The sequence below is a fragment of the Hyperoodon ampullatus genome (genome assembly GCF_949752795.1).
Source record: "Hyperoodon ampullatus genome assembly, chromosome: 9".
Classification (NCBI taxonomy): Eukaryota; Metazoa; Chordata; class Mammalia; order Artiodactyla; family Ziphiidae; genus Hyperoodon; species Hyperoodon ampullatus.
Window position 1 is genome coordinate 18113292 of NC_136922.1, and position 26880 is coordinate 18140171.

General features: G+C 40.4%; 1 protein-coding gene and 1 long non-coding RNA gene across 3 annotated transcripts in view; one reads left to right on the forward strand and one right to left on the reverse strand.

Moving 5' to 3' along the window:
* Positions 1-26880, reverse strand: part of LOC307058218 — a 90172-nt gene that overhangs the window by 23149 nt on the left and 40143 nt on the right. The window contains exon 2 of one of the 2 annotated variants that reach the window (XR_013811089.1): positions 20603-20652. The exons of the other annotated variant lie outside the window; for it this stretch is intronic. This is a non-coding gene — a long non-coding RNA (uncharacterized lncRNA). The remainder of the gene's footprint in view (positions 1-20602; positions 20653-26880) is intronic. 2 annotated transcript variants of the gene reach the window in all.
* Positions 930-19995, forward strand: RALA (RAS like proto-oncogene A; the record flags this gene model as incomplete). Its single annotated transcript, XM_079711349.1, has 4 exons — positions 930-1043; positions 3502-3710; positions 7643-7817; positions 19849-19995. 4 exons carry the CDS (start codon positions 930-932, stop codon positions 19969-19971), a joined length of 621 nt encoding a protein of 206 aa, XP_079567475.1. The 3' UTR covers positions 19972-19995.

Genomic DNA, 26880 nt, shown 5'->3' on the forward strand with positions numbered 1-26880 from the left:
GTGCAGCCCCCTTGAGCCTCGAAAAACAAGTCTCCTCTCCTGGGCCTCCACACAGACACAGTGTTTGCTGTGACCTCCCGCCTCTTTTTCTGAGGCCTGGTACCACGGCCAAAGGTAACCGGGTGCCATTAGCACGCATCACCCCTACGAACTCTGGGGGAACCTGGTCTTTCCACGCTGAGCACATAAATGTAGTGAACGAAAGTGAGGGCACAGTAGATTCAAGTGTTTACGTTAGATTAGCCTTCCACCCCAAAATATACAGATGCTCCAGTACTGCGATACTTGGGAGATGGGGTATACGGTATTCGGTTCTGTTTATATTTCTACCAGCAAGTAGTCGGGATGGGTTTTTCCTTTCTTCCTTCCATCCTTCCTTTTCTTCTTCCCTCCCTCCTCTCTTCTCGTCTTGTCTCTTCTCTTCTCTTCTCTTCCTTCCTCTCCCCCCCCTTTCTTTCTTTCTTTCATCAGTTGTTTCTTACTGAAATTAGAAGAAACATCTCTTTAATTATTGCCAATAGAGGTTAATATGAAAACAAAGTGATCGTTCAGCCTGCTTTGTAATCTGTGTGACCATATTTTAATACAACTAATACTCCATTATTGTCAGCGTGTGGTTGCACTGGGAAATTTTCACTTTCGGTCAGCAAGCTCATTACTGAAAACTACTATAAGAGAAATGCCCTTGAGTCATATACTTGTCTTATTGCCACGGTGTTCTCTGATAAGTGGCTCTTCCCCCAAATAAGCATACTTCATTTGCCATCTGTTTAAAATCACTGCAGAATGAAAATTAATGCCTTGATGCCTAAGGACATCATCTCTCTTTCCTACACTGGAATTCTGCAGAAGAATGTATTGAGCATTACTTGTTCTTTCATTCTTTTCAGATTCTTCTTAATCCTTTGGTGAAAACTCTGGGACACAACATGGCTGCAAATAAGCCAAAGGGTCAGAATTCTTTGGCCTTACACAAAGTCATCATGGTGGGCAGTGGTGGTGTGGGCAAGTCTGCTCTGACCCTGCAGTTCATGTATGATGAGGTAAGTGCTGATCTTATCGTGGATATCAAAGTTTGGGCTTTCAGAGAATATTTCTCTAGCTTAGTTTTGGTGCTGTTTTAGATGGATTCCTTGAATTCTTGAAAGCTACTGATCATTTTTTTTCTGTTCAGAGTCAACATTTGTATACAACTTGATTTAACAAGTCACGAACTCAAGGTCCTTAAAATCTTTATGCTTTTAAAAAACAAAACAGGGACTTCCCTGGTGGCGCAGTGGTTAAGAATCTGCCCGCCAGTGCAGGGGACGCAGGTTTGAGCCCTGGTCCAGGAAGATCCCACATGCCGCGGAGCAACTGGGCCCGCGTGCCACAACTACTGAGCCTGCGCTCTAGAGCCCGCGAGCAACAACTACTGACCCACGTGCCACAAGTACTGAAGCCCATGCACCCAGAGCCCGTGCTTTGCAACAAGAGAAGCCACCGCAGTGAGAAGCCCGTGCATCACAATGAAGAGTAGCCCTCACTCACCGCAACTAGAGAAAGTCCGCGTGCAGCAGCAAAGACCCAGTGCAGCCAAAATTTAATTAATTTTTTTAAAAAAAACCTGGAAACAGTACCTATTTTTGAGCAATCTAACTGGCTTTTTTATTTTTAGTGTTTTAATGGTGAGTCCCACCTTGAATTAATAGAACTGGTGGATATAGTACCTAATTGAAACTTGACGTTGATATACATAAGTTGTCCTTTAATAACTTTGGTGAAAAAGTCAGTTATTGTGTACTGGCATGGCACCACACTCAGCACTAAGCAGGAAAAGGCTTTGTCCCTAAAGTAAAATTACTAGACAGGTTACAGATTTCTGTGCATGTATTTGTATCAGACTTTATTGTCCCAGAGGTAAGGTCTCAGCCTATATACAGCAATACATTCTTTCCCTAGAGGACTATTAATAAGGCTAAATGATTTAAGAGTTGGTAATCAAATTTAAGCATTGATCCTCAATTCTTCTTCCTCCCAAATAGAAGATTTATGGTTACTCTTTCTTAATCCTCAAAAAAATCCTGTGTGGTAGGCAGTGGTTTCCCCATCTTACAGATGAGGAAACAGAACCTCAGAGAGGTTTCCCAACCTGCCCAAGAAGAGTGATCTCTGATGAGTAACTAAGTATTAAACCTAGTCTTCTAAGAAAAAAATCCTGCAGACTTTTACCACCTAAGGTCTCTTTCCATTGCCTGCTCATCAGCATTTCTTTCACACACACACAACTCTTAAATCCATCAGTTGTGTTGCTTATGATAAACAATTTAGAGAGGGGGAAATTGAAATGGTACTTTAAATGAAATTGCTAATTTATCTGTTCAGTTCTGTTTTTCATGCTATTCACCTTAATAGCTGCTTTTCTTTAAACTGATCCTTAAATCAGTCCCCTTCTTGACAATAGGAGGTCAAAAGTAAGAATGTTCATGTCTGACATTTGAGGAATGGTTATGCTTTCATTTAATATTTATAAATATTTAATATTCATAATATTATCAGATATGCTATCTGAATATTTCTATTAATATTCATAAATATTTATAAATATTTAATATTTGTAAAATATTAGCATGTAATTGCCATAGAATGTTCTATAGCTTTTACAGTTACAAATACACTGTGCTTGATTTTTAAATAATTATTTGTTGAGTGTCTTCCATGTACCAGGCATATTCCAGGCTTTGGAGATATAGTGATGAGTAGACTAATCAAGGTCCCTGCCCCCAGGGGTTAAATTCTAATAGGGGGATTTAGACATTGAGCATATAAATAAGAAAATATCAGATAATGAAAATATTTATAGGAACTAATAAAAAACCCACTGAAGTATGTGTGTATACATACCCATATGCCAACAATGATACACTGATCAAAAATATTGAGGTGAGATTTAGGGGGTAAAAGATAGAAGTACAACTGTAAAGTTGTTTAATTGTACTATTTTAAGAAATTGGAAGTTTGGGGGAGAAATTTCAAAGTTCAAGATTTGGCATTTTACAGGGTAGTATAAGCCACTTTCTTGACACGATTCATTTTGGAGAAAAAAGATTTAACTGTGCTTTCAATGCTTACCTAAATATTAACTTACTTTCAAGTTATTTCTACAATTCTGACATGAAAATTTATATTTAGAGTCAGAAAGGGTTCTTAAACATTTGATAAAATATCTGTGTAGTAGTTTTTGCAGGTGTAGTGTTCTAAGTAAGAAAAAAGGAACGGTTTTCGAGCCGTCAGCGGCCTAGACCCGTTCAGTCCCCACTTTTTGGAAAAGAGGAAGCCACCGAATTGCCTGAAATGGAAATTTCAATGAATGTAGTGTTTACCATTGGGGAAAACTGAATGACGGCTACATGTGACCTCTCAGCACTATTTTGGCAACTTCACGTGGATCTATATTTCACAATAAGAAGCTCTGAAAAGGAAGGATAATCCTCAAGGGGATGTGCTTTTCACCTCTTGCAGTTCGTGGAGGACTACGAGCCTACCAAGGCCGACAGCTACCGGAAGAAGGTGGTGCTGGACGGGGAGGAAGTGCAGATCGACATCTTGGACACAGCCGGGCAGGAGGACTACGCCGCCATCAGGGACAACTACTTCCGGAGTGGCGAGGGCTTTCTCTGTGTCTTCTCCATTACGGAAATGGAGTCCTTCGCGGCCACAGCCGACTTCAGGTATGTCAGTTAGTCGTGCCGTTACACCGTGGAACAGCTTGCTCCCCAGAAACGAACAGACGCCTAGAGGCTCTTACCCGATCGCCTTTCCCTCGGCGTCTAGTCGTGTTTATTCCCTCTCTGACATCAGTGTGACGCTGTCCGCTGCGTGCTTGTGCTCACATCCTCGGCGTGCCCTGCGTAATCTCACGGCCAGCTCTGCCAGTGCCAGCTGCACTGGAGCCTGAGTTTGTGGCAGCATCCGCACCCAGACTCTCCTCATGCATTTCTGAAGTAGTTCCCTTTGAAGTACAGTACTACTGCTGCCATAAGAGTAGACGCTTGTATTGCGTAATGGATCTCTGGCCCAGATTGTAACACTCTGTGTTAGTCACTGGTGTCTCAGCACCTGTGTCATGCCCAGGAGGCACATTGCCATCCACCTCACTGACAGCACGGAGTGAACTTTTAGTAGAAATAATACCACCATAGACTGGCACACTAGGTTTTGTTATACAGTATTTTTTTTACATCTTATTTACTTTTTGTGTAATCAAAATCTGTCCTCCATTTGGCTTTGGGCAGGGGGGTCGGGGGGCTGGTAAAGGGGAGAGGGGTTCTCTCCATACTTGAGAGAAATACAGCATAAGTAAGTTCTTGAGTCGTCTCGTAAAGATGGCATGCTTAGGGCTTCCCTGGTGGCGCAGTGGTTGACAGTCCGCCTGCCGATGCAGGGGACACGGGTTCGTGCCCCGGTCCGGGAAGATCCCACATGCCGTGGAGCAGCTGGGCCCGTGAGCCATGGCTGCTGAGCCTGCGCGTCCGGAGCCTGTGCTCCGCAACGGGAGAGGCCACAACAGTGAGAGGCCCACGTACCGCTAAAAAAAAAAAAAAAAAAAAAAAAAAAAAGACGGCATGCTTAATCACAAGCATTCTTTACTTATATATTTTTATTTCTGCGTTCTCTGCTTTGGCGTGGGGCACACCAAGGCAGCATGTGATATATCCTCTGTTCTCAAGATTCATGCAGCTGAGTTGCGTAAGTCATGAAACCAAGTGCAAGTTAGCGACAAAGTAGGAGATGTGGCCAGTGATGGTTACAGAGGATCCAGCAGAGGAGAGGAGCTGGGAGGCCTTCAAGAGACAGATAACCCTGAAGGATAAGAAGGATTTCCACAGATGAGGAAAGAGGTCATTGCTGGTGGTTGAGCAAGAAACCGAAGCAAGGGTTACACAAAGCATTCCTTTTTATGTATACGTGAAACTCTCAAGAACTTAAAAGATTCTAAAAGCACCTCCTTTGCAAAAAAACGTATGTCATTGAGAAACTTAAAATATAAATTTATTTGTAACATTAAGTTTGTTGGCTTCTGTAAGGAAGGAGTTTTGTATGTGGTAAAGTGCAAAGGGAGTTTTGTAATCCTGGGAGACGTGTTGAAAGTTACGTAAATGTCAGTGATTATTCATTCATTCAAAAAATATTTTGAGTGCTTATTATGTAGCAGGTTCTGTACTAAGTAATGGAATACATTTTGTCACCATAGTCACCAAAGCCAAAGTGGTATCTCAAGGGAGTGAGGTATTTTTATGCCAAGAGAAAGAATCTTGGGCTGTTGCTGTTACAGAAAATAAGTGAATCATTCATTACTCATCTGTTGTACCTCCAGTGTGTCACCCCTACCATAAATAAAAAGTGTTCCTACTAACTGACCAGCAATAGGAAAGCCATTTTTGAGATCGTCTGAATGGTTACAGTAGGCCCTCCCCACGGTCTGACCTGCAAAGTATAGCACAATGTCAGCTCCTCTTTTTAATTTTTTTTATTGAAGTATAGTTGATTTACAATGTTAATTTCTGCTGTACAGTGAAGTGATTCAGTTATACATATATATACATTATTTTTTCATATTCTTTTCCATTATGGTTTATTGAGTATAGGATATTGAGTATAGATCTCTGTGCTATTCAGTGGGACCTTGTTGTTTATCTGTTCTATATATAAAAGCTTACATCTGCCAATCCCAACCCCCTCCCCCTTGGCAACCACAAGTCTGTTCTCTATGTCTGTGGGTCTGTTTCGTAGATAAGTTCATTTGTGTCACATTTTAGATTCCACATATAAGCGATATCATATGGTATTTATCTGTTTCTGACTTCACTTAGTATGATAATCTCTGGTTGCATCCATGTTGCTGCAAATGGCATTATTTCATTCTTTTTTATGGCTGAGTAGTATTCTGTTGTGTGTATATATATCTATATATGTCTCTCTATATACCACATCTTCATCCATTCATCTGTCGATGGACACTTAGGTTGCTTCCGTGTCTTGGCTATTGTGAATAGTGCTGCTGTGAACGTAGGAGTGCATGTAACTTTTTGAATTAGAGTTTTGTCCAGATACATGCCCAGGAGTGGGATTGCTGGATCATAGGGTAGTTCTCTTTTTAGTTTTCATTCTTTTTTATGGCTGAGTAGTATTCTGTTGTGTGTATATATATCTATATATGTCTCTCTATATACCACATCTTCATCCATTCATCTGTCGATGGACACTTAGGTTGCTTCCGTGTCTTGGCTATTGTGAATAGTGCTGCTGTGAACGTAGGAGTGCATGTAACTTTTTGAATTAGAGTTTTGTCCAGATACATGCCCAGGAGTGGGATTGCTGGATCATAGGGTAGTTCTCTTTTTAGTTTTCTAAGGAGCCTCCATACTGTTCTCCACAGTGGCTGCACCAACTTACACTCCCACCAACAGTGGGAGTGTAAGTTGGTGCCTTCTCCAGCGTTTGTTATAGACTTTTTTAATGATGGCCATTCTAAGCAGTGAGAGGTGGTACCTCATTGCAGTTTTGATTTGCATTTCTGCGATTGTCAGCTCCTCCCTTTAGCCTTCCTGGGCCTCCTGTCACCCAGGCAGGATCCGTTGTTTCCTCATGTGTGTGTGCAGTATGCTTACCACAGCTGCAACAGCACACTCGCCCCACTCTTACATGAGATTGATTTATATGTGTTTTTCCTGATATGGTAAAAACTCTTCTTATCCATTTCAGTGTCCCTAGTACCCCTATTTGGCACAGTTGCTGGCATATAACTTGTAGTGCTTAGTAAGTGTTTGATAGAAATATTAGAAAGCTCTGTTATGTTTTTTCATTCTCACTTTCCTTCTGATAAGAATGAAGTTGGACCAGTTTGTAAAGGTGCTTTCCTATTCTAAAATTCTGTAGTAGCCTCTCAAACTCTATTTAAAGGGAGCATCACTTTAAGCAAAAATGCCAATAATGATTACAATCGTCACATCAGAAACCACTGATCACCATAACAAATATAATAATAAAGGAAAAGTTTGAAATGTTGCAAGAATTGCCAGAATGTGACATAAAGCGAGCAAATGCTGTTGGAAAAATAGCGCTGATAGACTTGCTTGATGCAGGGTGACTACAAACCTTCAGTCTGTTTAAAAAAAAAAAAAAAAGTAGTATCTACAAAGCACAGTAAAGCAGATTGCAGTAAACAAGGTATACTTGTATCAACAGTGGTTTATACATTGTGATAAATGTACCATGTTAATGTTAACAGTAGGGGAAACTGGATGTGGGGTATATGGGAACTCTCTGTCCTATCTTCACAACTTCTCTGTAAATCTGAAATCATTCTAATATAAAAAGTTTATTTTAAAAAAAGCATTTCGGAGGAAGTTGCATTTGATATTCACTTCGTACGTCTACTGCCATACTTATACTCTTCTTTGGTGTATTTTTCCGAATGAAGTGAATGTGGAGCTCAACTCATTGATGGTAGAAAAAGGAAGAAGTGCTGCTTGTTTCCTACTGTGTAATAAGTGAGCTAATTGTTATTGTATAGAAACATAAATAACTGCTAATTGCATGTTTTGTTATTTTAACATGTAGAGATAACATTAATATTTCTTGCTCATTTTCTCTTATCCAGGGAGCAGATTTTAAGAGTAAAAGAAGATGAGAATGTTCCATTTCTGCTTGTTGGAAACAAATCAGATTTGGAAGATAAAAGGCAGGTTTCTGTAGAAGAGGCAAAAACCAGAGCTGATCAGTGGAATGTTAACTACGTGGAAACATCTGCTAAGACGCGCGCTAATGTTGACAAGGTAAGAGGTGGCTCTGCTGCTACGTCATGTTAAAAACAGGTTGATGTGCTTTAACTTGGCTCTGTTAGTCTAGAGATTCTGTGAGACTTTCAAATTGAGGTTTAATACGTGTTGATTTTTTATCGGCCCTGAATGCTCAAGTACAACGTGTTAGGAATTTCTTACTTCACTTTGTCTTTATAGGTTCCCGAGAGGCACTAAAACATGAGACACTGCAGCTAGATGTACTTTTTTTTTTTTTTTTTTTTTAAAGCACTGACAGATTCCTGACCTGAATCCCTGCTTTTTTTTTTTTTTTTTCCTCTCCTTATCCTGATTGGCTGGAGAATCTAGAAGGAACTATGTAAGTCCTCTGAGCTGATACCTGCCCAGCCTCACTTAAGTTCTCCCAGACCCGGGGGAGAGGATTTTGAAATCTCTGTCACCACAGCTGCCTTCCCTACCCTCAGCCTCTGTTCTCCCCCTCCTGTACCCTCTCCCCTCATCTTCACACTGTGTTCAGATTGGCCCTTCCTGGAGACCAGGTGAAGAACACCCTTACCTCGTTTCTAGAAGCCTTCCCAGGTTCCTTTCATCCTGCTGCGGGACGCCATCCTCAGTATTTAGGAAGCCTGCCGGTTGCGCTGGGGCAGCACAGGCTCTGAGAGCCCTCCAGGCGGGCCTTTTCAGCCCCCACGTATCTAGGCTGTACTGAGTGCCTCTCAAAAACTAACGTGCAGGAGGATTGCCTGTAGAGCCTGATAAACACAGATTCCTGGGTCTTCCCCAGAGATTTTGATTCGCTTGGTCTGGGGTGGGACCTGAGAATTTGCCTCTCTAGCGAGCTCCCGGATGTGCAAACGGGCAGTGCTGCGGCACACTTGGAGTAACTGCCCTAGGTGGCCGCAGGTGCTTGTGAGCTCGTCTGCTGTGCCTGTAGATTTGCAGCCCTGGTCCAGAAATCATGATGTTAAAAATTTAGAGATTCTTTCTGCCTGTTTACTGTAGGTTTTAAGCCAGTGTTATTACTGTCTTAAACTGATTAATTTTTTTTTTTTAGTCACACGGTCAGATTCCTGTAAGTCCAAGACATCTGTACAAATTGCTGTAAGATTTCTACTGAGTAGACCAGTTTCCTCTAAAGTTATGGCAAATGTTTTTTAAAGTACTGATGAAATACAGTTTAAGGTTCAGCATGTTTGGGGTTTTGAAAGGCACCAATGAAGATTGTCATAGCATATGTATACTTTGTTTGATGTCTTGAGCAGGTTATAGAACAAACCTTCGTGATCTAGGGAGTGGGGAGCAATAACTGTCCAAGCTCTGAGGCTTGAAGCAGTCCTGTAGTGTCACCTGCGGGCATCAGAGGCCCTGGGAAAATACGGTAGTGCGCATTATTAGAGATATCACCGGACAGTAAGAAAAAGACCAACAACCCAGTGGGAAAATGGTCGAAAAACAGATAGCCCTGTCACAGAAAAGAAATGCAAATCGCGTTTAAACTTGCAAAGAGGCTTATGAGTCTTACTTATAAAAAGGGAAGTGCAATTTTAAAATATAATGACATATTTTTTTTACCTGTCAATTGGAAAAGGGCAAGAAGGTTGATAATAATACTGTTGACAGGAGTATGGGAAAAAAAGGAACTCTCATATGTTCACGGAGGGCAGTTTGGCAATTATCTATCAATCAAAATTAGGACCCCAACAATTCAAGTTCTAAAAATTTATTATACAGAGAAAATTATACATCCATGCACAAGTGTACGTTCAGCAGTAGTCATTGAAGCATTATTTGTAGAAGGAAAAGACAGGAAATATCCAAGTGTCCAATAACAGACTGCTTTAAATTATGGTGCGTTCATATAATGGAATACTGTACAACTGCTGAAAGAAATGAAGGTAGAGCTAAATGTGCTGATATGGAATGATCTTCAACATCAGTAAATGAAAAAGCAAAGTACAGAACAGCATCTGTAGTTTGCTGCCATCTGTGTTTGAAACACACTCAAGCGCACATGTATGTATATATCAGGGGAGTATGTAAGCTTCTAGTACCTGTGGTTGCCACCAGAGAACTAAGTCACAGACAGATGCATTTTTCACTGCTGTGTCCTGAAGAGTGGCTACCAGATAAAGTACCTCAGTGGCTAAGGAAAAGTAACTTGCAAGCAACTCTTCAGTTTCTTAAATTTGGTTACGTTTGGATTATATTTTTTTGTTTTTTGGGTTTGTTTGCTGAGGCAATGATGTAATACATAGTTATAAGAGCTAATACTCTTGAGTGCTTGCGACAGCCAGGCGCTGTGGTGAGCGCTCACTGTTTCATCTTTAACCCTATGAAGCATAGATACTCCTCTCATGACGCCTTTTTAGATGAGGAAACTGAGGTGTGGAGAGATTACATACCTGGCTCAAGGTCACCATGTCCCTGTAGTGGCACCTGCTGGCTCTGGGTGTGGCCAGCTCTGGAGCCAGTGTTCTTCCCTCTCTATTTTACTTAAAACAATGGTTGGAATACCTGTGGCATCTCCCATGTTGTGTGCCATCCACTACCAGAAGTCTGATCAGACTTTCCAGGATTAAGTGTTAACACTGTCTCCTTCTATTAGGTATCTTGTGTTGTCACAGAAAACAAATACTAGCTCCCACAGGACTTTAAACGCCCATGCCTTATCCTTATCAGGATTCCAAATAGACCACTGGGTAGAAGTTTCAAAGAAGCAGATTTTAAAACTACCATGTGAAAAAGCTTCATGACCATCAGAACTGTTGAGCTGAGGCCTGGCCTGTCTCAGAGGCTAGAGGACCATCTGGGAAACCTGCTTGGGTCCTCACTGGGTGCCAGGTCACCTGATGACCTCGCAGTACCCTTCTAGCTAAATGCTCTGGCTCTTGAAATCGCAACTCCAAGGTTGCTCTTAATTTTAAGGAACAACTTGGGGGAAATGGAAAGAAATGAGGTAAGTAGATGTCAAAATGAAAGTATGATTTATAATGTCAAGAGAGCCAATTTTATGTTGGGGAAAGAATTTTGTTAGAAATGTAGTGTCTTGTTTCTGAAAATGTTTTTAATTTTTTTCTTTATACAAGTAATACATGAACGTATGCTCATTGTGTAAAGAAAAATTCGTGATGCAGAGGAAAAAGTATAAGGAGGAAAAGTGAGTCTGTCACTCCACCCAGATTCCACTCACCTACTTTACCTGTAGGTAACCACTGCTAACATGTGTGTATCTTTCCAGACATTTACCTGCATTTAAAGACAGGCATACAGAATCTAAGGGGGGGAAAAAAAAAAGAACCTAAGGGAAAGGTTGTATTTGCTTGTTTTCCACCTGTATAAATAGGATTTGTGTGTGTGTGTGTGTGTGTATAGTGTATGTCTGTGGTTTGCTTTTTAAATTTCACAGTAAATAGATCTCGTAGTTCTTTCCATGTCGTTGCATATAGACGTACCACATTGTTTTTAAAATCTACAAAATGTTCCATAGTTAGGAAAATGGCTGAATTATGAAAAAAACCTATCAGTGACATTTAGATCGTCTGCAGGGCTATTACAAACATAATACAGTGAACTGTGTGAACGTGCATCCACACAAGACTAAAAGCAAGGGTGCATTTTAAATTTTAATGACGTCACCCTCCAGAGAGGCCGCCTTACGCTCCCACCAAGAGTGTGAGAAAACCCTTTCCCCACTACTTGCCAGTACCAATTAAAGGAGCCTTTAAATGTCGCCAACGAGACGGGGAAATCATTTCTTTTGTGTTTCCTGATTACTACTGAGGCTGGGCATCTTGTAGTTGAGTCACTGGCCGTTTGTAGATCTTCTGTGAACGCTGAAATTACTTTCTTCTGCCCATTGATCTAATGGGGGGTTTATCTTTTAGATTCATAAGCCTGCTTTATATTAAGGACATTAACCCTTTGTCCACTATATCCGTTGTGGACAGTGTCTCCTAATGCATACCATATCTGTTTTTTATCTTTTTTTTTTGAATGTATAGTTGATTTACAATATCATGTTAGTTTCAGATGTACAGCAGAACGATTCAGTTATACACATGTATATTCTTTTCCAGATTCTTCTCCCTTAAGGTTATTACAAAATATTGAGTATAGTTCCCTGTGCTATACAGCAGGTCCTCGTTAGTTGTCTTTTTTTTTTCCCCTACAAAAGAAATAGAAATTTTTATTCGAGCCAAATTTGAGGATTATAACTGCGTAGAGCATCTCAGAAAGCTCTAAGCACTGTTCCTGGTTATCTATTTTATATATAGTAATGTGTATATGTTAATCCCAATCTCCTAATTTATCTGTCTCTCACCCCTTCCCCTTTGGTAACCATAAGTTTGTTTTCTATGTCTGTGAGTCTCCTTCTTTTTTGGAAATAAGTTCATTTCTATCTTTTTTTTTTTTTTTAGATTCCACATATAAGCGATATTATATGATATTTATGTTTCTCTGTCTGGCTTATTACTTCACTTAGTATGATAATCTCTAGTTCCATCCCTGTTGCTGCACATGGCATTCCTTCATTCTTTTTATGGCTGAGTAACGTGTGTGTGTGTGTACACATATATATCACATCTTCTTTATCCACTCCTCTGTCAGTGAACATTTAGGTTGCTTCCATGACTTGGCTATTGTAAATAGTGCTGTGATGAACATTGGGGTGCACAGATCTTTTTGAATTATGGTTTTCTCCAGATATATACCCAGGAGTAGGATTACAGGATCATATGGTAACTCTGTTTTTAGTTTAAGGAACCTCCATACTGTTCTCCATAGTGGCTGCACCAATTTACATTCCCACCAACAATGTAGGAGGGTTCCCTTTTCTCCACACCCTCTCCAGCATTTATTGTTTGTAGACTTTTTGATGATGGCCATTTGAGGTGATACCTCATTGTAGTTTTGATTTGCATTTCTCTAATAATTAGTGGTGTTGAGCATCTTTTTATGTGCCCATTGGCCATCTGTATGTCTTCTTTGGAGAAATGTGTATTTAGATCTTCCGCCCATTTTTTCATTGGGTTTGTTTTTGATACTGAGTCACATGAACTGTTTGTAAATTTTAGAGATTAATCCCCTGTTGGTACATGGTTTGCAGTTATTTTCTCCCATTCTGTGGGTTGTCTTTTCATCTTGCTTATGGTTTCTTTTGCTGTGCAAAAGTTTTTGAGTTTCATTAGGTCCCATTTGTTTATTTTTGTTTTTATTTCCATTACTCTAGGAGACAGATCCAAAAAGATATTGCTGCAATTTATGTCAAAGAGTGTTCTGTCTAGGTTTATCCTCTAGGAGTTGTATAGTATCCAGTCTTACATTTAGATCTTTAATCAGTTTTGAGTTTATTTTTGTGTATGGTGATAAAGAATGTTCTAATTGTATTCTTTTACATGTAGCTGTCCAGTTTTCCCAGCACCACTTATTGAAGAGACTGTCTTTTCTCCATTGTATAGTCTTGCCTCCTTTGTTGTGGATAAACCCACGCACCTATGGTCAATTTATCTCTGGGCTTTCTATCCTGTTTCATTGATCTATATTTCTGTTTTGATTACTGAAGTTTTGTAGTATAGTCTGAAGTCAGGAAGCCTGATTCCTCCAGTTCCATTTTTCTTCCTCAAGATTGCTTTGACTATCAGGGTCTTTTGTGTTTCCATACAAATTAAAAAATTTTTTGTTCTAGTTCTGTGAAAAATGCCATTGGTGATTTGATAGAGATTGCACTGAATCTGTAGATTGCCTTGGGTAGTGTGTAGTCATTTTGACAATACTGATTCTTCTGAGCCCAAAACACGTTAGATCTTTACATCTGTTTGTGTTGTCTTCAGTTTTCTTTTATCAGCATCTTATAGTTTTTGGAGTACAGGTCTTTTGCCTCCTTAGGTAGTTGTATTCCTAGGTATTTTATTCTTTTTGATGCGATGGTAAATGGGATTGTTTCTTTCTCTTTCTGATCTTTCGTTGTTAGTGTATAGAAATGCAACAGATTTCTGTGTATTAATTTTGTATCCTGCAACTTTACCGAATTCATTGATGAGCTCTTGCAGTTTTCTGGTAACATCTTCAGGATCTTCTATGTATAGTATCATGTCATCTGCAAACAATGACAGTTGTTTTAATTCTTCTTTTCCTATTTGGATCCCTTTTCTCTTTCTTGTCTGATTGCCGTGGCTAGGTCTTCCAAAACTATGTTGAATAAAAGTGGTGAGGGGACGTCCTTGTCTTTTTCCTGATCTTAGAGAAAATGCTTTCAGCTTTTCACCGTTGAGTATGATGTTAGCTGTGGGTTTGTCATATACAGCCTTTATTATGTTGAGGTATGTTCCCTCTGTGCCCAGTTCCTGGAGAGTTTTTATCATAAATGGGTGCTGAATTTTATCAAAAGTTTTTTCTGCATCTATTGAGTTGGTCATATGGTTCTTATTCTTCCATTTGTTGATGTGGTATAGCACACTGATTGATTTGCTCCATACCATGTCTTATTTATTTCTTTAGGCTGCGTTGGGTCTTTGTTGCTGCACCTGGGCTTTCTCTAGTTGCAGCGAGCAGGGGCCACTGTTCGTTTTGGTACGCAGGCTTCTCACTGCGGTGGCTTCTCTTGTTGCAGAGTGTGGGCTCAGTAGTTGTGGCGCGCAGGCTCAGTATTTGTGGCACATAGGCTTAGTTGCCCTGCGGCATGTGGGATCTTCCTGGACCAGGGCTCGAACCCGTGTCCCCTGCATTGTCAGGCAGATTCTTAACCACTGTGCCACCAGGCAAGTCCCCATACCATGTCTTTAACTTTGCTGATTTTTACCTTTTGATGAAGTTTATTTATTTATTTTTGCGGTACGCGGGCCTCTCACTGCTGTGGCCTCTCCCGCTGCGGAGCACAGGCTCCGGACGCGCAGGCTCGGCGGCCATGGCTCACGGGCCCAGCCGCTCCGCGGCATGTGGGATCTTCCCAGACCAGGGCACGAACCTGTGTCCCCTGCATTGGCAGGCGGACTCTCAACCACTGCGCCACCAGGGAAGCCCGATTTTTACCTTTTGCCACGGAAAAAACATTAAAGATTATGTTGTCGAATTTGTCAGTGTTTTTCCTTTGAGACTTCTGGGTTCTGTGGCTTCATTAGAAAAGCTCTCCCATCCTAAACTTAAAAAACACTTACCTAGGGCTTCCCTGGTGATGCAGTGGTTAAGAATCCACCTGCCAATGCAGGGGACACAGGTTCAAGCCCTGGACCGGGAAGATCCCACATGCCGCAGAGCAGCTAAGCCTGTGCGCCACAGCTACTGAGCCTGTGCTCTAGGGACTGTGAGCCACAACTACTGAGCCCGTGTGCCACAACTATTGAAGATCGCACACCTAGAGCCCATGCTCCACAACGAGAAGCCACCGCAATGAGAAGCCCGTGCACTGCAATGAAGAGTAGCCCCCGCTCGCTGCAACTAGAGAAAAGCCCGCACAAGCAACGAAGACCCAACGCAGCCAAAAATAAAAGTAAAAAATAACTAAATTAAAACAAACACTTAATGTATAATTTTTGCTTCCTTTTTGTGTTGGCCTTTATAGTAGATCTTTAATCCTTTTGAAAATTTAGTATTGTCTGTGTTGTGAACTAGGGGCTGTTAAGTACTTAAAATGAAGAAACTGGTGAAGGCAAAGGTTTACAATTAAAGCTAACGGCCTGTGATGCTTTAAGAGAGATGTTTGTCATTTCTAATAATTTTTATATTTTTTTCAACTGTAAGTATTCTGAGCTAAGCATTTTGAGTCTGTGTCTGTCTAGTTTCGTTTCACTTTCATTTACGTGAGAACAGGGATTTTCTGTGATCTCTACTCTGGAATTAGAAGAGTCAAATTCTGTACGTGCTAGGGGGGAAAATGGGGGGAAGAGAAAGAAGGGGAAAGGAGGAAAGAGGGTGGGAGGAAGTGAGGGCGAGAAGAAATTTTGAAAGTGTATTTTTAAAAAGTTGGAAGAAGCTCTGTACTTTTGGGATTATCATTTGTCTGAGTTTATCAAAACCAATTCTTCATTCTTACTCCAAATTACTTATTTCCTTCCACTTGGCAGTTGAAACAAGGTCTCCTTTACCTTAATTCATTAAGTTAGCTGATGTAAAGTTTAAAAGTTTTCCATTGGGTTTGCTAGTTAAGATGACCTTGGTGGTTTCCAATAGGGATTCGTTTGCAGTTTATTGCAGATACTCATCTAAAATTAGAAATCACATCTTCTAATATCCATTCTGCAGTGATGTATTCACATCAGAAAGCAGTACTGGGAGTTTTCTGCTAATCACACGTAGTTAGTTTGGAGGCTTCCTGCCCCGGCTGGTCAGCTGTGGACTTGAATCAGAGGTGTTCCAAAATCCCCAGCCTCCAGGCTGTCAAGCTGCAGCAAGTGGGGCAAGAATTCATGGGGTTTGAACTGTCACCCACGTGTTTCAGTACATTGCATTCTTTTTCTTTTTCTTTTTTTTTTTTTTGGCGGTACGCGGGCCTCTCACTGTTGTGGCCTCTCCCGTTGCGGAGCACAGGCTCCGGACGCGCAGACTCAGCGGCCATGGCTCACAGGCCCAGCCGCTCCGCGGCATGTGGGATCTTCCCAGGGCACAAACCCGCGTCCCCTGCATCGGCAGGCGGACTCTCAACCACTGCGCCACCAGGGAAGCCCACATCGCCTTCTTTCTGAGCTTTTATGCTCAGCCTTCCCCTTCTTTAATTATTCGTGTCCTTTTCTGTTGGTCCTGCATCCTTTTAACTCAACCCATTAGTCTGATAGTCCTTGTTTTTTTTCTTTTAACTTTTATTTTATATTGGAGTATAGTTGATTAACTATGTTGTGTTAGTGTCAGGTGTACAGCAAAGTGCTTTAGTTATATATATGCATGCATCTATTTTTCCAATTCCTTTCCCATTTAGCTTATCATAGAGTATTGAGCAGAGTTCCCTGTGCTATAAAGAGGTCCTTGTTGTTTATCTGTTTTAAATGTAGCAGTGTGTACATGTCAATCCCAAACTCCCAATCTATCCCTCCCCCACTGGTAAACCATAAGTTCATCCTCTAAGTCTGTGAGTCTGTTTCTTTTGCAAATAAGTTCATTTGTATCATTTTTTTAGATTCCACATTAAGCAATATCATGTGATATTTGTCTTTCTCTGTCTGACTTAGTATAATAATCTCCAGGTCCATGCATGTTGCTGCAAATGGCACTATTTCATTCTTCTTAATGGCTGAGTAATATTCCATTGTATATATGTACCAAATCTTTATCCATTCATCTGTTGATGGACATTTAGGTTGCTTCCATGTCTTGGGTATTGTAAACAGTGCTGCAATGAACATTGGGGCGCATGTATCCTTTCGAACCATGTTTTTCTCTGGATATATGCCCAGGAGTGGGATTGCTGGGTCATATGGTAGTTCTATTTGTAGTTTCTTAAGGAACCACCATACTGTTCTCCATAGTAGCTGCACCAATTTACATTCCCACCAACAGTGTAGGAGAGTTCCCTATCTCCACACCCTCTCTAGTATTTGTTGTTTGTAGATTTTTTGATGATGGCCATTCTGACCGGTGTGAGGTGATACCTCAGTGTAGTTTTGATTTCCATTTCTCTAATAATTAGCAGTGTTGAGCATCTTTTCATGTGCTTTTTAGCCATCTGTATGTCTTCTTTGGAGAAATGTCTATTTAGGTCTTCTGCCCATTTTTTCATTGGGGTGGTTTTTTTTTTTTGATATTGAGTCACATGAGCTGTTTTTAAATTTTAGAGATTAATCCCCTGTTGGTCACATGGTTTGCAATTATTCTCTCCCATTCTGTGGGTTGTCTTTTCATTTTGTTTATGGTTTCTTTTGCTGTGCAGAAGCTTTTAAGTTTAATCTGGCCCCATTTGTTTATTTTTGTTTTTATTTCCATTACTCTAGGAGATGGATGGAAAAAGATAATGCTGTGATTTATGTCAGAGTGTTCTGTCTAGGTTTTCCTCTAGGAGTTGTATAGTATCCGGTCTTGCATTTAGGTCTTTAATCCATTTTGAGTTTATTTTTGTGTATGGTGATAAAGAATGTTTTAATTTTTCTTTTACATGTAGCTGTGCAGTTTCACCATTTATTGAAGAGACTGTCTTCTCTATTGTATAGTCTTGCCTCCTTTGTCATAGATTGACCACAGGTGTGTGGGTTTATTTCTGGGCTTTCTATCCTGTTCCATTCATTTGTATTTCTGTTTTGATTTTCAGATACTGTAGAATCGTTGCATCCCTGGGATAAATCCCCCTTGATTATGGTATATGATACTTTTTAAGGTATTGTTGGATTTAGTTTTCTGAGTATTTTGTTGAGGATTTTTTTCATCTATGTTCATCAGTGATATTGGCCTGTAATTTTTTTGGTGATATCTTTGTCTGGTTTTGATATCAGGGTGATAGTGGCCTCATAGAATGAGTTTGGGAGTGTTCCTTCCTCTGCAATTTTTTGGAGTGCTTTCAGAAGGATAGGAGTTAACTCTTCTCTAAATGTTTGATAGAATTTGCCTGTGAAGCCATCTGGTCCTGTACTTTTTTGTTGGGAGTTTTTTCATCAGTTTCCATTTCAGTACTTGTGATTGGTCTGTTCATATTTTCTGCTTTTTCCTGGTTCAGTCTTGGGAGATTGTACCTTTCTAGGCATTTGTCCATTTTTTCTAGGTTGTCCATTTTACCGGCATATAGTTGCTTGTAGTAGTCTCTTACAATCCTTTGTATTTCTGTGGTATCAGTTGTAACCTCTCCTTTTTCATCTCTAATTTTATTGATTTGAACCCTCTTTTTCTTGATGAGTCTGGCTAAAGGTTTATCAATTTTGTTTATCTTTTCAAAGAACCAACTTTTAGTTTCATTGATCTTTTCTGTTGTTTTTTTTGTTTCTATTTCATTTGATCTTTTTTTCTTTCCTTCTACTAACTGGGTTTTGTTTTTCTTTCTCTAGTTGCTTTAAGTGTAAGATTAGGTTGTTTGAGATTTTTCTATATTTTGTATACAAGATATATTTTGTATTGCTATAAACTTCCCTCTTAGAACTGCTTTTGCTGTGTCCCATATATTTTGGATTGTCATGCTTTTCTTTTTTTTGTCTTTAGGCATTTTTTGCTTTCCTCTTTGATTTCTTCAGTGATCCATTGGTTGTTTTAGTAGCATATTGTTTAGCCTCCACGTGTTTCTGTTATTTTAAAGTTTTTTTCTTGTACTTGATTTCTAAGCATTGTGGTCAGAAAAGATGCTTGATATGATTTCAGTTTTCTTGAATTTGTTTTTAGTCTTATCAAGTTTTATTCTAGAAGTAATCATTTTTTAAATCCAGAATGCAAAAGTGTGACATATAAAAGTTATTCATCCACTCATCACTACTTGTGTACAGTGTGAGTCCACATCCTTCTAGGCCCTTCAGTGTGTACTCAGACATTTGTTATTGATATTGAACTTTTGAATTGTTACAGTAGTAATTTTAAAATTATTATGCTAATATCTCCCATTATTTGCCAATTTCTAGACATCAAACAAGAATTGGTAAATCCTCAAATATAGTACAACAAACAAAATTGTTTTCTAGTGTCTGGTATCAGAACGATAAAGGAAGCAGTCATTTCCCACAGCTGTTTTTTAAAACAGGGCTGAAGAAAACCAGGTTATTAAATGTAAATTTTATTAAACACAAATTACTTTAAAATTTAATTGATAAAATACATTTACTAATTATAAATTACTCAAATGTAATCCATTGAGTTTTATATCTTTGGAGCTAGCCTCACTTGTAGTGCTTTTTTCATTTTTACCTTGAAAATTCAGACGGAAAGATTAGGTTATATTATGTAAACACATTTTACCAAATTCATTTTTCCCATTTTCTCAATATACTTGGAGAAGCAGCCTTTAGTTGGGTGCTTTCCTCTCTCAGTACTCCCCAAACAAGAGCTCCTAAATATTCATATAATATTCCCAAGGTTTACTGTTGTGATTCAGAGAAATTCCAGGCACATATGATCTACTTGGTTTATTTATCCTATTTTTTCTTTCCAGGTATTTTTTGATTTAATGAGGGAAATTCGAGCCAGAAAGATGGAAGACAGCAAAGAAAAGAATGGGAAAAAGAAGAGGAAAAGTTTAGCCAAGAGAATAAGAGAAAGATGCTGCATTTTATAATCAAAGCCCAAACTCCTTTCTTATCTTGACCATACTAAGAAATATAATTTATAAGCTTTGCCACTGAAGGCTCAATTGACTGAAATTACTTTAACATTTTGGAAATTGTTATGTATCTCTAAAAGCATGAATCGGAACTGCACTGAAAGTCAAATTCACTTAAAAAAGAAATTAGTGTGGCTTCACCAAGAAGCAAAGTTCAACGTATTTCATAATTGCCTACATGTATCACAGTCCTGAATGTAGCGTGGGCACTTGTGTTTTGATGGCAGTCTTTCTTGAACCATTCAGGAGGTGAGAGGGGGTGGGCAACGGGAGGAAAGGCTACTTCCTCTGGTTTAGTATAAAAGCTGAAAGTTTATATCATTTTAAACTGTCTTGGTATTCTACTGCCTTGACAAATGACAATTGTGAACATGCTAGTTACACTGTACCACTTTTTTTAACCATTGTTATGCAAAATATAGAAGAAAAAGTTACTGGCATGATTGTTGCATATAGTTCAATTGAGAGTAATTCATCTGTGAACCTGCATTAATTACCCGGTGATTAACTTAGAAAAGTGGTGTAAACTTGTACATGGAAATTTTTTAATATGCCTTAATTTAGAAACCTAAAGATACCCACTTACATCATTCTGGGTGTGTCCTCACTGTGCTGTGGGCCCACTGCCCATGTGTCCTGGTGAGAGAATAGATGTCAGGATGGAGGACAACGTTTGTATAGAAGATTCTCGAGAAATTACTGGTAGGAGTCTGTCCAAATTTAAACTGTGTGCCATACTCTGGTTCTTGAAAGTAAGGTTCCAGAGCTTCTTGATTGCTTTTAATTAAGTGTAAGGTAGTTTAAAGTGAAGGGCCAGCGTCTACTTGTAAAATAAGTTTAGACTATGAGCATTCAGTACCAGTTATGTCTCAGTGAACCCTCTTTCTTTAAGATGCTGGTCCCTGGAAATCCCTTTCTGCAAGTGGTGAGCACGTGTGAAGATTCTGATCTCCTTGGAGCGGGGCACAGGAAAAGCGTGGACAGTGCTAATGCGTTTTGCACTAGAACACTTTGGAAAAGTCGTGCTCGCCATCTGTTAACTTCTAAATTTGTATTCCCCGAGGTTACAGCTTGTCTGGGAGTTACTGGGATTATTTGTAGGCTGTGTTCGTAATGAAGAGCACTGGTTCTACGTTTTCCTAAAGTTAACATCGAACAACCAAACCCGAGGACAGTGCAGAAAACGTGTCTGGCACCAAACAGTAGGCTGTGTCCCCACTGTATGGGGTGCCCGCTGGAGGGCCATAATTTCAACGGGAAATTTACCACTGTCAGATTTTTCTTTTCTTTGTAATGGGACTAGGACAGTTTGATTCAACAAAGTTTTTGTTTCTTTTTGCTCAGTCCTCATTTCAGCAAGTCAAAGATGTGTTCAGGCATTCCAGGTGACAGATGTGTACGTAAAGTTAACAAAAATAGGCTATTTAGGAACTGAACTCTTTAGATATTACATCCGGCTTGTCATATTAAATATTTGTCCTTAAAGGGTTTGAGATGTACATCTTTCATATTTTTCATAGGCTGTGCCATGTGCAGAATTAAAGTTACCAATGTAAGCGCGGCCCCGTGGGCCCAGCGATCTCCGTGTGTACTTGTTGCAGTCTCATTTAACCAGGGGTCCTAACCACTAACATTGTGACTTTGCTTTGAGACCTTTCCTCTCCTGGGTACTGAGGTGCTATGAAGCCAAATGACAAAGATGCCTCACATGTCTTAGGCTGATGCCACTACCCGATCGGTTTATTTGCAATTTGAGCCATTTAAAGACCAATAAACTTTCTTTTTTTAAATGTTTGTGGTGTTACTTGATGTTTACAATATAACAGGTAAAATTCAGATTTACCAACCTGGGCATCCTTACCAGAGACGACTACAACTAAATCTTTTGAGCCATTAGTTTAGGGACTTCTGTGTGAGAAGAATTCTGTGCCAGATTTCCTCAGTCAGGATCATCAGTACTCAGGTTTAATCGAGGCTCAGAAATGGAGGAGCCCCATGTGCAGAATTGCACGGAAGACACTCTTCTGCTGTCACAAAAGTCACAAATGTATACACTACTGTTAGAATACTACTCCACTCTGGAGTGGGTAGGTGGCAGCTTTATATTCATTTTCTAAATCAGAATGAGCTCCAGGGATGCTTGAATTTCCAAATTGTGGCAGGAGAAACCACCCCCTTACCATTTCATCACACTTCAGGCCATTCTCTCTCATTTGATGTCTGCTGGGCCATTGTGGCCTATTAATCATCACATAGCCTGTGGGTTAGAAACGATCTGGCCCAATACTGAACACAACCCCTCAAAATTCATTTTAAGTTCCTACTTAACTCATAAGCAGTGCCAGAATGAACACATTTAAGTTATAAATGGCATCATTTTAATCTCACTGTGTGGACCTTTTTTTTTTTTTTTTTTTTTTTTTTGCGGTACGCAGGCCTCTCACTGTTGTGGTCCCTCCCACTGCGGAGCACAGGCTCCGGATGCGCAGGCTCAGCGGCCATGGCTCACGGGCCCAGCCGCTCTGCGGCATGTGGGATCTTCCCGGACCGGGGCACGAACCCGTGTCCCCTGCATCGGCAGGCAGACTCTCAACCACTGCGCCACCAGGGAAGCCCATGGACCCATTTTTAACACCAATAATGGGCATGATGTTAGATGTTAGGTACCAAACAAAGCTTAGATTAAGTTGTCTCAAAGTGAATCGTAATGTCATTTTCAAAATTCTGTGACAAGGATGTAAAAAAATTCGGCAACCTCATCTAACTGCCCTGAGAGTAAAACTATCTACCAAAACGTCCTCTAAAGTTTTCAGAGTAATCCTTTTTATTTAATCCAGTGTTAGAGTAGATTCACCTGGCTGCCCACACAGGAGGGGAAGATAGCTCATGAAGTCCTAAGGGTTGGCATGGGCTAAGGAGTCTGAATTGCACCTGAAGCTAATGGAGAACCAAAGTCCCCTTTAGCAAATTACTTTGGAAGTGAAGAGTGGCAGGTCAGTGAAGGTCTTCCTTCATGCCCTTAGTGTTTGATAGGTTTTTATGGACCACCTACTGTGGGCACTGCTGGGAATGCAACAGATGGAAGGACAGACATGAGTTTGGGACAAGTACAGACATTCACACTGAAGAAAGTACCTGTGTGTGCCATGCATAAGGAAAGGAAAAGAAGTTTTTAAAGAATTAAGAGATGTCTAGGTCTCCTTCCATGGGGCTAGACCCCCTATTTGTTAAGTTTGTAAATTCATATAACAGCAAACACAGTGTATTCTGTATGCGCCGTGCACGGCCTGCAGGATCTTAGTTCCCTGACCAGGGATCAAACCTGGGCCCCCTGTAGTGGAAGCACACAGCCCTAACCACTGGACTGCCAGGGAATTCCCTGTATTTTTTAACCTGATATTAACCCTGTGAGGTAGGTGCTGTCCTTAGCCCCCATTTTGCAGATGGAAAAACTGAGGCATAGAGCTGTTGAATAACCTGCCCAGGGCCACAAAACTGGTAAAATTATTAACTGGGATTGGAAGCAAAGAAGTCTGGCTCCCGAGTCCATGCTCTGAATCACTGCACAGAGGAGTAGGGTGGAGACTAGAATTAATTTTTCAGTGGCCCGTACTATTGCGGGAAACATCCAGGATTCCCCCAAGGCTGCAGCCACCTAGTCAATGATTGCCTTCAGAGAGTTTGCAGAGGTTGCTATGAACAGAAGAGGCCTCTTGCACTTACAGCGTGGTTGCTAAGAGAAAGATCAAGTGTGGGAAGGAAAACCCTGTGCAGAGCTCAGCTCTGGAGTCAGCCTTACAGTGCTTTTTCCATAACATCAGTAAAGAGGCAGCATTCTTTGGCAGGCCAGAAACCTTCATCCCGTATGTCTTTAACGGCAAAATAATTTCCCAGTCCTTTGCTCAAGCAGCCCTGAGTGCAGCTGTTGTGGACAACTGCCTATAGACAGGAGGTGGGCGGGGAGGGACATTCAGCAGTCTGTATTCTCAGTCCTTACAGAAGCACCATTTATGGGGAGAGAGAGGGGCCCAGAGAGCATCTAACGTCTGTTTAAGAGAAGCCATGACAGTCCAGTGGTTAGGACTCCACGCTTCACTGCTGAGGGCATGGGTTCGATCCCTGGTCGGGGAACTAAGATCCCTCCAGCCACGCGGCCAAAAAAAATCTGTTGAAGAGAGGCCCTGAGACCTGTGATAACTTGCACAACTAATCTGATAGAAAAACAAGATCACTTTTATCAAAAGCCCCAAGGAAAGCAAACAGCTGAAGCATTTAGGTGCTCACAAGCTCCTAGCAGTTAGGAAATGCTCCTAAGGGCAAAATGTTCGCAACAGCCAAAAAAGTAGGAGTCAAGCCTTATTGAATTGGAAGAGAAAGGAGCAGGTATGAGAGCTAACTTCTGGGCCTTTGCTGGGAGAGGGCTTCTCTACGGAGGAAGCGCAAGGAATTGCAGGCTGTCGCCCTGAGTGTTGCACCATCACATGCCAAATCTGTTTGCTGTTTATGGACTGATCTTTGTGAAGGACGCCAATTCGGTGGAAAGCTACTTAGATGGTTTTCTTGGACGCTAGAAGTCAGACCTTAGAATTCACTTTGAACTTACTCTCCATGCCTCCTTAGTGTCCTCCAGGCAATGACAGTTCCTAATAAGTAGAGATGGACCAAAAGCATGTTGGGTACACACCCTGTGACATAGAAGGCACTCAATAAGTGTGACTCTCACCAGCAACATGTCTAAATCCCACTCCTGTTCAAGGCCCACCTCAGATATCCCTCCTCTTTGCAGTTGGTAGACAGTTGGGATACAAAGTAGTGGGTGGGTCTTATAGTCAAAAGATAAGTGGTTGTTGGCCAAGGTGGGGGGAAAAACACATTCTGGGGGGGGCAATATGGCAGGATCTACTCAAATACAAAAAGCACATACCTCAATATTCACAAAATTCCCTTTTTCTCTCTCTCTCTGAGAAAACAATTGCACATGTGCCCAGAGTCATGCACAAGGTGGTTCACTGTAGCATTATTTACTAAGGAACACTGAGAGAACTACCTAAATGTCTAGGAACTGAGGAATGGCTGAATAAACCTAACATAGTCAGACAATCAATGCTATACAGCAATTCAAAGGAATAGACTAGAGATATTTATCAGCACAGAGAGATCTCTACAATATTCTTGGGTCAAAAATGCATCTTGCACCACGATACAAACATTACAACTTTTGGCAAAACCCATATACAAACAACACCATATACATGCTCTGAGTTTATCTTAAGAAAGCTATTTTTAATCTGGATGGATGTACCTGAAATACGTAATAATGGTTACCCATGAGAGGATGGTGAAAAGGGAAAGGATTTGAGGGTTTAAACTTTATCTTCATTTTTAAATGAAGAATGCAATCATGTATTATGCATATAATTGAAATTAATTTTCTTAAATATATGATTACATGTAGCCAGAAAAGGCCATATAACTAGAATATACAGAGAACTCTCAAAACTCAATATTAAACAAAAAGAAAATTAGAAAATGGACAAAAGACATAAACAGATATTTCACTAAATGGCAAATAAACACAAGAAAAGATGTTCATCATCATTAGCCATTAGGGAAATGCAAATTAAATACACTATCAAGAGAGTTAGAAGACAAATCGTCCTCCAAGAGAAAATATTTGCAAAAGACACACCTGTTAGAGGACTGTTATCCAAAATATGCAAAGAACTCTGCAATCTCAACAAAAAGAAAATAAGCCAATTTTAAAAATGAGCCAAAGACCCTAACAGACACTTCACCAAAGAAGATTAACAGATGACAGGGACTTCCCTGGTGGTCCAGTAGTAAAGAATCCACCTTCCAATGCAGGAGACGCAGGTTCGATCCCTGGTCGGAGAAATAAGATCCCACATGCCGTGGGTCAACTAAGCCAGCACGCCACAACTACTGAACTCGCACGCCTCAATGAGAGAGCCCATGTGCCGCAAACTACAGAGCCCATGTGCCCTGGAGCCCATGCGCCACAACTACAGAACCCACGTGCCCTGGAGCCCGTGTGCCGCAACTACAGAGCCCACGTGCCCTGGAGCCCGTGTGCCGCAACTACAGAGCCCACGTGCCCTGGAGCCCGTGCACCACAACTAGAGAGAGAGCCCTCACGCCACCAATAGAGAGAAGGTTGTGCACAGCAACGAAGACCTGACACAGCCAAAAAAATAAAGAAAATAAAGAAAAAAATTTAGATTTATATACAAATTCAAGGGATTCAGAATAGCCAAAACAGTCTTGAAAAAAAAAAGTCCTGATTTCAAAACTTACTACAAAGCTAGAGTAATCAAGTCTGTGGTACTGGCATAAGAACAGACAAATAGATAACAGAATAGAATTGACAGTCCAAAAAACAAATCCTCATATTTATAGTCAGTCCCTCTTGAACAAGGGTGCCAAGGCAATTCAATGGGAAAGAATAGTTTTTCAACAAAATGGTCCTGGGACAACTGGATAGCCACAAATAAGGGAATGAAATTGTATTCCTTCTTCATACCATACACAAAAATTAACTCAAAATGGATCACTGACCTAAAATGTGAGAACTAAACTACAAAATTCTTAGAAGAAAAGAGAAGTAAATCTTTATAACCTTAGATTAGGCAAAGCCTTCTACACTATAACACACCAAAAATAAAAAAGAAAACAAAATTGAACTTCATCAAAATTTTAAACTTTTGTGCTTCAAAGAATACCATCAAGAAAACATAAATACAACCCACAGAATGGAAGAAAATATTTGCAAATAATATATCTGATAAGGAACTTGCATCTAGGCTATATTTTTAAAAATTCAACAATAAAAGACAAAAAACCCAA